Below are 14,930 nucleotides of genomic sequence, written 5' to 3' on the forward strand. Positions count from 1 at the left end.
TTCATGACCACAAACATCAGAGCGACAGGTCTGTGGTCATTAAGTCCTGTGATTTTTGGTTTCTTTAAGACAGGAATAATGATTGAGTGTTTGAAATAGCATGGGACTTCACACTGCTCCAGTGATCTATTGAAGATCTGTGTGAAGATGGGGGCCAGCTGGTTAGCACAGGATCGAAGACATATTGGTGAGACGCCATCTGGGCCTGAAGCTTTCCTCATCTTTTGTTTCCGAAAGATGTGGCTCACATCATCTTCACAGATCTTAAGGGCAGGTTGAGTAGCAGGAGGGGGGAGGAGGGGGGTTGCAGGAGGTGTTGGTGTTTGTGTGAAGTGAAGTTCAGAGCAGGTGTGGGGTGTGAGATTGGGCCTTTCAAATCTGCAGAAGAACACATTCAGGTCGTCAGCCAGTTGTTGGTTCCCTACAGGGTTGGGGGTAGGAGTCCTGTAATTTGTGAGTTGTTTCATTCCACTCCACACTGATGCAGGGTCGTTAGCTGAAAACTTGTTTTTCAGCTTCTCAGAGTATCTTATTTTAGCCACTCTGATTTCCTTGTTCAGTGTGTTCCTGGCCTGATTGTACAAGACTTTATCCCCACCCCTGTAAGCATCCTCTTTGGCCTGACGAAGCTGCCTGAGCTCTGCTGTAAACCACGGTTTGTCATTGTTGAACTTTAAATATGTCCTAGTAGGAATGCACATATCCTCACAGAAACTGATATATGATGTAACAGTATCTGTGAGCTCGTCCAGGTCTGTGGCTGCAGCCTCAAAAACACTCCAATCCGTGCAATCGAAGCAGGCTTGTAGTTCCTGCTCTGCTTCATTGGTCCATCTCTTTACAGTCCTTACTACTGGCTTGGTTGATTTTAATTTCTGCCTGTAGGTTGCAAGAAGATGAACCAGACAGTGATCAGAGAGTCCCAAAGCTGCTGTAGGGACAGAGCAATATGCATCCTTTATTGTTGTGTAACAATGATCCAGTATGTTCCTGTCTCTGGTGGGGCATGTGATGTGCTGTTTGTATTTGGGCAGTTCACAGTTGAGATTTGCTTTGTTAAAATCCCCACGAATAATAATAACTGAGTATTGTTGTTCCATATCTGTGATTTGATCAGCCAGCTGTTGCAGCGCTGTGTTCAAACACGCGTTTGGAGCAATATACACACTCACCAGAATAAACGAGGAAAACTCCCGTGGCGAGAAGAAAGGCTTACAGTTAATAAAGAGCGCTTCCAAATTAGGACAGCACATCCTCTTTAACGTTGTTACATCTGTTCTACTGCCTCTCGTCTTTGTATATAACATATACAAATTTATTATACATACACATGTCATACATGCAACCTTAAAGCTAAACTTTTCTCAGTTTTGTAACACACACACACACACACACACACACATGTTGGTGCGGCTATCCTTATGAGGACTCTCCATAGACATAATGATTTTTATATTGTACAAACCATTGATTCTATCCCCTAACCCTAACCCTACCCCTAAACCTAACCCTCACAAAAAACGTTCTGCATTTTTACATTTAAAAAAAAAACATCGTTTACTATGTTTTTTAAGCGATTTGAATTATGGGGACACAAGAAATGTCCTCATAAACCACATTTATTGCATAATACCCTTGTAATTACCAGTTTGTAACCTAAAAAATTTCCTCTTAATCCACCTAAATCTGCCCAGATATATACACTCTCTCTCTCTCTCTCTCTCTCTCTCTCTCTCTCACACACACACACACACACACACACACACACACACAAACACACACTCTCTCACATACACAAACACACACACACACTCTCTCTCTCTCACACACACACACACACACACACATACACACACACACACACACTGCAAAAATTATTCTGTCATTGACTTTACAGTTTTTCTCAATTGCTTAGACACAATTCCTGGAACAACTTCGGCATTGTTAGGATCCATTGTTCCAAAGCACATGCCCCTAGGCCCTATTTATTCACCCTGCAATTCTGATTTGTGTGATAACAATTTTGAGGCTAGTGTTTGCACTTGGAGAAAGGTGTGCTCTTTGAGTTTAGGTTGTGATGACTTGAGTTAATTTTATTGAGAGCATGTGTTTGCATGTGTGTGCAATGAATAATTTATTTGGCCACTTTTGTGTAAGTATTTGCAGAAATAATTTTGAATATTTAAAAGTGTGGAAACAGGTGAATAGTGTTTACGGTTAGGGGAAATGTGTGTGTGTTTTTGGGAATGACGTAAGGGTATGGGATTTGTGCTACAGGAACCAGTTTTTCTGTTTAAGCAATCAAGAAAAACTGTAATTTTGCAGTTGCACAACATTTTTGAGTGAGTGTACTGTAATGTGTTTTTCATTTAGAGTTTTCTTTGTTCATTGGGCTTTTGCAATTGGACTACTGCATTTTTATAGTATGCAAGTGCTGTATATACAGACATTCAATACTGTATTACTTGCAGTACTTACAGTATACAATATATTCACTGTAATGTAAATTGTGATTACTATACTTTTTTTGACAATAATTGCAAAATGTGTTTACTATATACAATAAACTTTCTTTCTGTAACTACATGCCCTGGACGCTGTGTTCTCCATTTTCTGATGTAGTGTCTAATGAATGCGTAGTGTTTATATATTGACTGGCTGTGTGTATAATCTGAAAGCATTTTTTTATTTTGAGCACAGATTAAATGGTTTTGACGCGATTGTTTGATTTTGCCAGAAGAGTCAGGAGTTTTGTGAATGTAGTTTGAAGATTTGGTTTTGTGTTTAAAGTTGTGAGAAAATGGGTGAAGTTTTCAAGAAATGCATTTTAGCAATTCAGAAAAGTCCAAATGATATAAAAAGTGACATGAAATTATTTTTTGCTAATCATTTTCAACTTTTGCCTGTTTTAGGGTTAAATGCTGGTATTTTAAATGCAAGTACAATGCAGCAACATGTATGTACATAATAAGTACATAGTAGTTAAAGACACCTAATATAAAGTGGGAACCCCAGTCTTGTCCCATTGTCTTTTAGTCTGATTTTTACTTTTTGCTTCATATCAAAGGTTGTAATGATGTGATTCACCACAGATCTTTTTGGTTTGGTTCATGGCTTAGAACTCTTTCATGAAGGATTTTTTGAAACCCCTATAGAAGAAATTAATGGGCAATATACTTCCAGAATCAAGACACCTTAAAAAGTAGGCACTGTTGCACTCAATAGCAAACTGACTGTTTTAATACTGCTTGTCGATCTGTGGAAATATATGTGTTTGCTGTCGTTGTTCAACTTTTTTTACTTTTTTTTTTACTGACACTGAATCGAAACAAACCGCTTAAACATTTAATGAGGCAGAAGATGGTTTGTTGTTGGTTGCTAATCAATTTGCCATAGCCTTTTAGCACTGCACTGTTTCACACTGTATTTGGCACCACAATTCGGGCTGTAGTCTAATAAAAAAATGGACTGTTTTACCTGATATTTTTGTGTGCTATGTATTTTATGCTTAAGGCATTGCACAGATTCCAGAAAGGTGCCCCGCTTTGTGCCTGATCATTAGCTTAGCAACATGCTAACATCAAACTCTATTGGAATCAGTTGTGAGAAGAGCCTCCCATATAGAGTGCTAATTGCGCTAGTTGTACTAAGTGCCACTTATGAAGTGTTAAAAATTAGGTACGTCCACACTAATATATTTTCGTTTGAAAACACATTAATCTTGTAATGTTGACATTTATCATTCAAACTAGAACAGCATTGTCCTCCACCGAAAACGGAACGTTTAGAAAATGCTCTCCATTACCGCATATTTCGGGAAAAAAAAAAGGATTTTAGGAAACTGAAAACTGAGTTTTCAGACGAGAACGGATTAGTATGGATGTCGCCATAGTCACTTATGGGATTCCATTTTCGTTAGGATGCTGCCTTAGAAGGCAGCTGCCTATGTAGGCAGCAAGGCAGCGCACTAGGTTTTGGAACAGATCCCATGTATATATGCAAGAATGGACAATTTATGACATCATCTGTACCTGGAAACCCACTTAAAGCTTAGAAAAAATATAAATTTTCTAGAATTATGTGATATAAAGTTATATTAGCATGTCTTGTCATCCCAAATTGTGTTGCTTGTGTCTTTCACGTGCATAGACAATTTAAGAGGAAAACTGCACACAGCTTGAGTTTATGGGTTACTAAGTGTTGGTTTTGTATGAATAATTTACCTTCTCATTCTCAGTTTCATGTACGGTGAACTCACTGACAAGGAAACCTGCGAGAAAGTCTGCCAGACCTTTGAGAACTATGAGATTAACTCCTTTGAAATACTCATGTACAAGAAGAACAGTGAGTTGGCTATGTGAAATGACAACTACAAGCCTGATTCCAGAGTTTAAACTTAACATGTTTAGGCAAGTAATTTTAACAATGCTGTTATTGCTTCATACAGGGATGCCAGTGTGGTTCTTCGTTAAAATTGCCCCCATCCGAAATGAGCAGGACAAAGTTGTGCTGTTTCTCTGCACCTTTAGTGACATAACAGCATTCAAGCAGCCTATTGAAGATGACTCATCAAAAGGTTTGATACCTTTGACATCAGACATTACATTTACAATGGAAAGAAAAATATGTGAACCCTTTGGAATTAGCTGCATTAATTGGTCATAAAATGTGATCTCAACTTCATCAAAGTCACAAGTATAGACAAACACAATGTGCTTAAGCTAACAACACACAAACAATTATAATCTTTCTTGTCTTTATTGAACACATCCCATTAAACATCCCAAATTCACAGTGCTGTGGAAAAAGTAAGTGAACCCTTGGATCTAATAATTGGTCGATCCTCCTTTGACAGCAATGACCTCAACCAAGCGTTTCCAGTAGCTGAGGTTTAGACCTGCACGACGTTCAGAAGGAATTTTGGACCATTCTTCCTTACAGAACTATTTTCAGCTCAGCCATACTCTTAGGATGTCTGGTGTGAATGGCTCTCTTGAGGCCATTCCACAGCATCTCTATTGGGTTAAGGTCTGGGCTCTGACTGGGCCACTCTAAAAGGTGGATTTTCTTTTTTTGAAGCCATTCTGTAGTGATGTACTTTGATGTTTAGGGTCATTGTCTTGATGTTTAGGGTCATTGTCCTGCTGCATCACCCAACTTCTACTGAGCTTCAGATGGCTCACAGCCACCCTGATATTATCCTGTAGGATATCTTGATAAACTTGGGAATTAATTTTTCACTCGATGATGGCAAACGGTCCAGGACCCAAAGCAGCAAAGCAGCCCCAAATCATGATGCTCCCTACACCGTACTTCACCATTGGGATGATGTTTTCATTTGGTATTCATGAACAGAGATGTTAATCAGTTCCAATGATTCTTTGTCACTCTGTCGCTCTAGCCTTCTTTTTTATCTCACTGAGCATTCTGTGGTGTGCCCTTTGATTCATCTTGGCTGGACAGCCAATTCTAGGGAGAGAAGCCACAGTACTAAATCATCTCCATTTATAGGCAATTTGTCTAACTGTGGACAGATGAATATCTAAGCTCTTTGAGATAACTTTGTAACCCTTTCCTGCTTGATGCAAAGCAACAATTCTTGATCATAGGTCTTCTGAGATCTCTTTTTTGCGAGGCATGGTCCACGTCAGCAGATCCTTCTTGTGAATAGCAAACTCAAAATGTTTGAGTGATTTTTATAAGTCAAAGTAGCTCTAACCCACACCTCCAATCTCGTTTCATTAATTGGATGCCATGTTTGCCTACTCCTGACTCTAATTAGCTCTTGTTGACGTCATTAACCTACGTCACTTTTTCCAACCTACACTGTGAATGTTTGAATGATGTATTCAATATGTACAAAAACAATGCAATAATGTGTGTGTAGTTAAAACAGATTGTGTTTGTTCATTATTGTAACTTAGATGAAGATCAATCCAGTTTTAAAGACAAATTTATACATAAATTCAGGTGATTCAAAAGGTTTCACATACTTTTTCTTGCCACTGTAAGTCAATGGGTACCATAGCTTACCCTAAAATTTCATCAGAAGAGTTGCAATGATAAAACAAAGGGAAAACAAGTGTATTTTTGCAGTGCAGTTTTATAATTCTGATTTATAAACACTTGTTTTTCTGTATGTTTCTTATTGTTGTGTTCATTAAGGCTGGGGTAAATTTGCTCGCCTGACAAGGGCATTGACAAGCAGCCGGGGTGTTTTACAGCAGTTGGCTCCAACTGTCCACAAGGGCGAGAACGTCCACAAGCACTCACGTCTGGCTGAGGTAAAATATGTGTTTGTGATTGCTGCTGTGATTGTGTGTGTCTGCAGTGATTGTGTGTGTCTGCATGTGTGTTCAAGCACTTTCATCAAAGGAACACTCCATCCATGTATTCCTGAGCACTCCTGGCAATCCAAAAAGGCTGTCTGCCATCTTCAGATAAATCTCCAACACGTGCGGCTGCTGTTCACTTGACATGCTCCACGTGAACGTCCCCTCAGTCACTGCATCACTTCACCTGAGGCTCATGAAATCTGAAGCTCTCTGAAAACTTATTGTAGGATTTCCTTGTATTTTTTTACACTTGAAAGGGCAGCAGGCTTCCGTCTTTTAGTGTGTACTTGGCTTAAAAGAATAGCTCACGCAAACAATTGTACATATAACATAGAAAAATAGCGGTAAATACCATATACCATATGTGTAGTGAGTCTAAGGACAGAACAGTACAGAAATTAAGTGCAGACTATTTCACAGACATAACTAAGAAAACAAAGAAGAATATACATTTCTGCTCATGGATATCTAGTTAACTTGCTTCTAAGTGCCTTAAATAAAACTCTGAATATCTTTTAAAGATTTGATTTGACCAACCTGACAAAGTTTGTAAACCCGGTACCTTGTAAATACTTCTTTGTTCCCAGGCAGACAGATAACATTTTAAGTCAGTGAACAAACTGTGGGTGGTGTGGCTAACTGAGTAGTCGTGCAACTGCTAATAAACATCCCTTCTCTTTAGACAGTCATCATGTGTCCTTCTGTTTAGATAGTCATCTTCTTGTTCCCCATCAGGTACTGCAGTTAGGATCTGACATCCTCCCGCTTTACAAACAAGAAGCCCCCAAAACCCCCCTCACATCATCCTGCACTACTGTACCTTCAAAACCACCTGGGATTGGGTCATCCTCATCCTCACCTTCTACACTGCCATCATGGTCCCCTACAATGTGTCCTTCAAGACCAAACAAAACAACGTCACCTGGCTGGTGGTGGACAGCATCGTGGACGTGATCTTCCTGGTGGATATTGTGCTTAATTTCCACACCACCTTCGTGGGACCGGCTGGAGAGGTCATCTCAGACCCGAAACTCATCCGGATGAACTATGTGAAGACCTGGTTCGTCATTGACCTTCTCTCCTGTCTTCCTTACGACGTCATTAATGCATTTGAGAATGTTGACGAGGTGGGTTTTCTTTCTGAAATCTCGATCTGAAGAACACATTGTAAATATGGATGTGCAAAACTACATATGTTCAGTCAGTGGGTTGTCTGAAGTTGATTAGTCCAGGTCTGGGGACCCCTCCCAGGGCCCCAAAAGCATTTACAACCATTTCAATATAATAATTTAATTGAATAATTAATTTAATTATAATAATCTACAATCATTTAGTTATGTAATTAATAATATTTATAATAAATGACAACAATTTTTTTAAACAATTTAATTTAATAATTTAATTTAATTATAACAATTTACAACCATTTAATATAGTTTCATAATTTATAATAATAATATATTACAAAAATTTAATTATAGTAATCTAATTGAATTATTTATTATAATCTACAACCATTTAAGATAATAGTTATTTAATTATAATAATCATAATAAATTACAACCATTGAATAATAATAATAACATTTTAAATTTTAATTTAATTATAGTAATTTCTTTTTTCAGTATTTTAGTCTTGTTTTCCAGTAAAATATAAACAAATCCTTAAAACAAGATACTTGAGAAGCAAAATGATATAAGATATTAAGTCTTGTTTTTAGCTAAATCTAAAACTAAAAAATTAGTAAAGTTTATGCTTAAAAAAAGATTTTGTTAATGGGGGTAAAAAAAAATATTTGAAAGGGAACGTTTATTGTTCTTACCCCATAGGCAAATCCTTTTTTTTTTTTTTTTTTTTTATGTTTAAAGCATAAACTCTGAAAACAAGACATAATATCATATACAGTATATCTCCACGCAGAAATCTGAAATATAGCGATATATATGTAAACATATACTTTATTTACATTTATAGTTTATATATTCCACTAGGATTTGGGAAAATAGATGTTTCCTTTTAAAGTATTTAGAAATGTATGTTGCATATACAGTATGCACAATTATGTGACTATATGCACACGTTTTTTTTATACCATTTTAAACTAAATATGAACATACAGTATTTTTCATGTATGTGTTTTGCTTACATTTCCATTTATCAGATTTCTGTGTGGGTCACTTTGCTTCTCAAATAAATGAATCTTGTATTAACTATGTTTGGACTTTTTAGTAGGTGATAGTAAGAATATTATTTTGTGCAGTGTAGTCAATTAGTTTCTGACACATCCATAATTTTAAAGTTATGTGAGGCCACTGTGCTATTTCAAAAACTGCAGAAGTGTTGATGTGGCGCCTGCAAGCATGCGTCCATGTCAGTCCCAATCTTTCTGCTGAAATTGCATTTTTGCCTCACAGTCAGTCTTGATGGCATTGCAACGCCAAATCACCATTTTCAGGATTGATTTTACCCTAACATGCCAGATATTTCCCCCGGGACGGCAGTGAACGAAAGTGGCAGTGATATTCTGTATCATCTGAGTGATATTGCTGCATCATGCAGACTTCTCATAGATACTTTGAATTGCTGTGTTGCCGCAGAAAAAAACTGACAACGTTTTTTCAACCTGGAAGAAGTTTAAAATCCATCAGTCATTGATTCAAAATTCCTTGCTAATGCATCCCAGCAGCAATCATTCCCGATGTTGTGTCGCTCAAGTGTGTAGCTTAATTTCCACATTATGATGCACTGCAGTGGGATAAAACTTGTTGTCACTAATTAGTGCAGCAAACATGGGTTTGTAATTGAGAAACTTTTGTAAATCAGCAGCAACACCACAGGGGATTCGGGTCTGCTTAAGCCGGCGTCACAATAGCTGATTTTTCAAGTGTAAATTTCATTTACATAATCACTAACCAGTAGGTGAGAGACGGAGCACGCATTACCATCTGCCAGCAGGAGGCTGATAATCCCTTGAACGTCGGGACTCCCTGCTGAGTTAATGGTTCCTGCAACTGGAAAAGCACATCAAAATTGTTAGGAAAAAAACTGCTCTGTCGCTGGGGCAGGCTCTTGTGTTCTCATCAAGTGAGAAAAGGGCTTCTTCTATTACTGAAGAACTGAGAGACATCTGCGCATGCACAGCTGCGCATTCACCGTTAATGTGAACATATGTGCTTTTTCTTACTCTATGGCCCAATATTCAGCTGATATAAATTCAGGTGTAAAAAGGGTAGAAAATATTTTATGATCCTTAAACCACATACACATGCGACCACATTGCATTTGAGGTGTAAATGCTAATCCTGATTATGGGTGTACAAATTTCACTGACAGTGATTTGATTTCATTACAATTCTTTACCTAATGATTAAGATGCATCATGAAATCTGAAATTTGGTCACGATTTGATTAGAACCCTATTTGATTATTTTTGAACGATTTATAATTATTATCAAAAATATGCAAAAAAAATAAAAAAATAAAAGATTGAACGTTTTTACGCAACATTCTTACAGAAAGGATAACATATGTGTTATAGATTTGCATATAATGTAATTACATAAAATACCCAATAACCAATAATTACAAATGAAATATGTCATGTGCAGACAGATCAAGCAGGGTCACAGAATTAAAAACAATCTACTAGTAGTGTATAAAGCCGGTTTTACATGGTATATGTTGTACCTGCAAGTTCCCTATTCATTTTCAATGGGAGTGGCAGCAGAATGGAGGCGGCTCCACTTGTCAAGCATGATAACGAGAAAGGTTTATCTTTTCGTGGCTGCCATGTGTCATTGACCAATCAGAGGTGACTTTAATAAACCGGCATTTAGCTTTTAACAGGTTAGTGCCCTTCAGACCAGTCTGAAATCACTCCCTATTCCCTATATAGTGCACAATATGGCATGCACTATAAAGGGAGTGAGTGAGTGAACGAGTGAGTGATTTCACTCATTCACATTTATTTAGGCTTCTTTCTATTCGTGGTTAAACTAATTTATGGAGAATTTACGCATTTTAAGGATATATAAAGTGAAATAAACATATCATAATTGGAGAAGAATGAAATGGCAGTTAACTGACTTAACACAAACAGTTATGAATAATGACTTGAAAGCCAAACTCGAAGATGCACCGAAGGTCCATCAAATAAACCATTGCACTAAAACAAGAGTTTTCAGATTTGCTGGTTACATGCAGTTTTAAATGAAAATTACCGTCCAATCAAAAAAAAAAAAAAAAAAAAGCATATACAACCAAAATGCTGTTTAAACTCTGTGATGTCATTTGCCAGGAATGACCTTTTAAAAAGCTGCGCTGAAGTTGGCTAGTTATTTTGTCATAAGTAAGAAAAGCTCCAAATGTTCCTGTAATCGGTCAATTCATTTCTCCCAGGCTGATCTCACTGTGAATTCGGTGACAGTAATTTGAAAATTCTGCTGGTGAAATCGGTCTGTGCTTACCGAAATTTTAACTACTTCCCCCAGTGGCTGAAGCTAAAAATGATATTAAACATATGCCCCCATATAAGCTCCAGTTTCCAGGTAAATAGTCCACAGAGTGGCGCCAAAAGCGAGTTGTATTTTTAGTTGTAAATGATGTAATACAGTAAATAGTAATGCATATTTTATAAACTTTACAACCAAACCCCAACCCTAAACCTAACCGTCAGCCGAGTAAGTGTAATTTTAGAGCCAAATTGCAACCTTTGAATCACGCTCACCATTGTTTATGTGAGCACGATAACTTCCTGGTTTCCATGGGACCAGAACCCGTGTCTCTGAGGTTGCTCACTCAATGCATTATTTGTAGCTACAAAGGGAAAGGTGAACACACTGGAACTGATGCAAAAATATCTTGATGTGGGATGCTGCTTGTCAGTAATTCGCTGAATGGGGTCAATTTCAGGGTACATGAACATTCTGAGGCAACATGTCAATATCCCATGTGATCATTTCAGTAGTTCGCAAGTTAATGTAATCCTACTTAGAGGATAGTGTAAAACATTTGTGGCTCACTGTCCTGGGCAAAGGGCTCGAGGCTCGAATACCACGATTAGTTATTAATAAATAGATAGGAGGAGAAAGGGGAGGTGGAGGGATGCCAGAAGACTCGACGCCATGTAAAAGGTAAGAGGCTGTTTATATATGCTTACTCTAGCGATGGGATTAGTCAGATTAAATTACCTTGCTCCTCCTGAACCTTGTTTATAAAACTCCATTTTAGTAGTTTGCAAGTTAATGTAATCCTGCTTAGAGGATAGTGTAAAACATTTGTATCTCGCTGTCCTGGGCGAAGGGCTCGAGGCTCGAATATCACGATTAGTTATTAATAAATAGATAGGAGGGGGGACCCTCATGGCATTCGAATGGGGGAGTCCTCGCTGCACTTCAACGGGGGATCCCATGAAACAAATAAATGTGAGTTAGCTTGCACTGCATTCGAGTGGGAGAACCCCCACTACGATTCGAACAGGAGAGCCCTTGAGTGCTTTAGGCGGGCCCATCCTGCGTTGTGGGATGGGGGGCTTCCGGACTGGCCGGAGTGGACCCCTGCTGCGTCCGAATGGTGGGGCCGTCCTATTGGAAAGTCGAGGATGAAGCAAGCGACCTTTGACCCCGAATGTGAACAATTGCGTTTAGCTAATTAGGGCTTGATGTACCATCCTGATATGGAGACGGTTGGTGCGGATGTAGCTGAGATATGCGTTGGATGACCAGAGGCCCAGTAAATGTATTTGGTGTTCGGCCGGGCCTTTGTGGGCTGCTGTGGTTGCAGCGCAGATGCGAAAGGAATGGCTTGAGGATAGTTTATCTGTGATGGCGGAATTGAGCAGGATGGATTTGAGGTATTTTTGGAACCAGAATCAGGATACTGCTTGATTTTTGTTGTCGACGAAGAGGGGATCTAGAAGGGTTTTGGTTTGGGATCCTCTGTAATGTCGATAGTGGGCTAGCGATTGGAAGGGCTGGATGGGAATAGGAAGGTTTAAAATGAAAATTGGGTGCCCTATTTTGGTTTGGTCTGTTTTGCTTTGTTTGATGAAGTATCTGATGTGCAAGGATGAACATGGTGTCTAATGTTTTTGAGGTGTTTAGAGAAATAGAGCCTTGTCAGAGAGTGTTTAGGCAACGAGTTAATAGATCGATAATAAGTCATTTTTTGATTTTGTTGGGGTGTGAGGCAAAGGAGCATACGGAGAGGAGAGAAAAATCTGGAAATGCCAGATTGTAATTTAGGTGGAAATCTTTGAAGCATTTCCAAGCTGTCCGGTATGTTTGTAGGGTTAGGGGGGAAATGGCTTGAAGAATGGAGTCCTGGGGGGCATGGAGAAGGAGTCTGAGAGGGTGATTTCTAGGAATTTCAGTTCTGAACGGGGAAGAACTGGGGTTGGTGTCAGGTTTGCTTCTAGGGCCAAGGCTCTGGATCTCTAAAAGAAAAAACGAGAAAGAGTCAGCAATATGTTTTTTTTGAGCCTGGAATGTATTCTGCTTTAATTATGGTTAGCTGAGGAGGGATTTTGGATGAAGTTCACTTGCGGAGGCAGCCTCATGCAGGGAACGGTTCTGGAGTAGGAGAGGTTAAAATGGTAGAAGGGAGGGGGATAAAGTGAAGAGGGGAATGGGTCTGGAGCAGGGTTCTTCGGTGGAGAAAGCTTTACGTGGGAACCCGCTCTAGTGGCCCATGGATAAGAAGGGGTAGAGGGATGGATGTTGGCAGAGAGAATAGGTTTCGTGGAAAAACTAAGGTGTCTGGAACATATGAGGCAATGTCAGGATACGTGTTTCCATGGGCATTTATGATATGAATGGGCTGAATCCTCAGGTGCGGGACCGCACAGCGTGCAATGGGAGAGCATACGATTCGTGTAAGAATGTTTATGCTGAATTTACTAAGCTGCGAGTGGCTGGATCCACATGCATGGGCCCGCACGGCATACAATGGTAGGATGAACGGGATGAATCAGTATGGCATTTAACAGGAAGACCCCATGTTTTCGTGTGAAACGTTTATGTTGTGTATAAGCAAGAACTCACTCTGCGGTACAAATGGGTTGAGCACAGCATTCAACGTGAGGGTGTATGATAGGCTATTTTCGAATTAAATTGATGGATGCAGGCTTATGGTGAACTGTTTAGGAAAGACCTGAAACAGCCGATGGTTGTCAGTTGCTAGGTGGGTGATGGTTCATTTGGTATGAGTGGCATAATATGGGTTACGGAGCATGGAGGCTGAGACACGTAGTCTGAAAGAGGTGCCCCGGTTGCGGTGCTTGGACAGTGCGTTTATGCTGTTTGCTGTGTAGTGCGAATTTGTCGTATGGCCCTAAAGATGCCACAGTTGGGGTGCTTGAACAGCGTATTTTCACTGTTTGCAGTCTAGTGCTTTGCACTGTTGGACAGTGCATTGCACTGTTTACGGTGTAGTGGGAGGTTTAGTCGCACGGCCCAAAAGACACTGCAGTTGCGGCACCTGGACAGCACATTTGTTCTGTTTAGGGATGTGTTTAGCCGATAGAAAACATGGTAACGTGGTAAACTTAGTGTCTTCGGATGCCTGAACATAATTGCTTGCTAGATTAAATGTCAGGAAAATATGTGAAACAATGTCAGGAAACTTGCTTACGTGTGCATAGGAACGACATTATTTAGAGTTGGTTTGTCATGAAATTGGAAGGCACCTGAAACTGAGTGCCCAGATGAATACCTTAGTTTGAGGTTTGTTAACTTAAGCGTATGGTTTGGAGCTTTGACGAATGTTTTCCAATGTAATGCGAGTCATTTCATAACTCTGTATTATTGGCACGGGGTGACTCATCTCGTTTGACGAGGACGTATGAAATAGTTAGAGTTTGTGCCTGAGAGTTGGATTTAATAGATACTATAAGAGCACAGTTTACAGTAGTGTGGTGAATAAAATTATTTGTTTACATTGATGACTTGTAATAAATTCTACAGAAAAGCTGAAATATTGGAGTATAAAGCAAGGTGCCAAGCTGAGTCATTTGGCGTTGATTTAAGCCTGTTACTTTAAACTTGGGTAGAGCGTAAAATTATGACAGATTATTGAACACTTTTAACATCATGCAGCAATTAAGTTGTATGGTCAAGCTTGTAAATAAAGTTTGTAATCCAATGATTCAGGCAAAAGTAGAGAAGACTGTCTGTAAAATAAAATAATAGACTGATTTTAGCTGCGTGAAGCATTTGTCCTAACAGGAGGAGGGAAAGTCATGTTATAGTGTAGAGATGAGTGGAAGTTTGTTGCAGCGATTGCTTCTTGTTATCGGGGCTGTGCGGCAAGCTCGAATGCTGAGAGGAGGTGAGGCGAGTCTGCGGAATGATTACGAATGAGTTGGGATGCAGCGTGTGATCTGCCTCTTGCGGAGCCGAATTCGGCTCATGTCTGTTCAGACAGAGGCTGTGTATAACTGCAATGTGCTGTGGAATGGTCAGAACAAGTGCTGCGTGGCAGCGAGCTCGCACTAAAATGTCTGCGTTGGTTTGAAAAGAAGTTGTAATTAGAGTATCGTTCGATTGGAAGGAGTTCGCTGTTGCATGATTGCCCCTGTGTTCCAAATGGGATAAATCA

At 39.3% G+C, this 14,930-nt stretch overlaps 1 protein-coding gene across 1 annotated transcript in view; it reads left to right on the top strand.

Moving 5' to 3' along the window:
- Positions 1–14,930, top strand: part of LOC127438134 (potassium voltage-gated channel subfamily H member 1-like) — a 104,578-nt gene that overhangs the window by 11,821 nt on the left and 77,827 nt on the right. Inside the window, 5 exon segments of the mRNA XM_051693460.1 lie at positions 4,238–4,344; positions 4,448–4,576; positions 6,166–6,284; positions 7,071–7,122; positions 7,125–7,462. Of these exon segments, the coding sequence (XP_051549420.1) occupies positions 4,238–4,344; positions 4,448–4,576; positions 6,166–6,284; positions 7,071–7,122; positions 7,125–7,462 (745 nt within the window).

This window comes from Myxocyprinus asiaticus, chromosome 49 (genome assembly GCF_019703515.2).
Source record: "Myxocyprinus asiaticus isolate MX2 ecotype Aquarium Trade chromosome 49, UBuf_Myxa_2, whole genome shotgun sequence".
Classification (NCBI taxonomy): Eukaryota; Metazoa; Chordata; class Actinopteri; order Cypriniformes; family Catostomidae; genus Myxocyprinus; species Myxocyprinus asiaticus.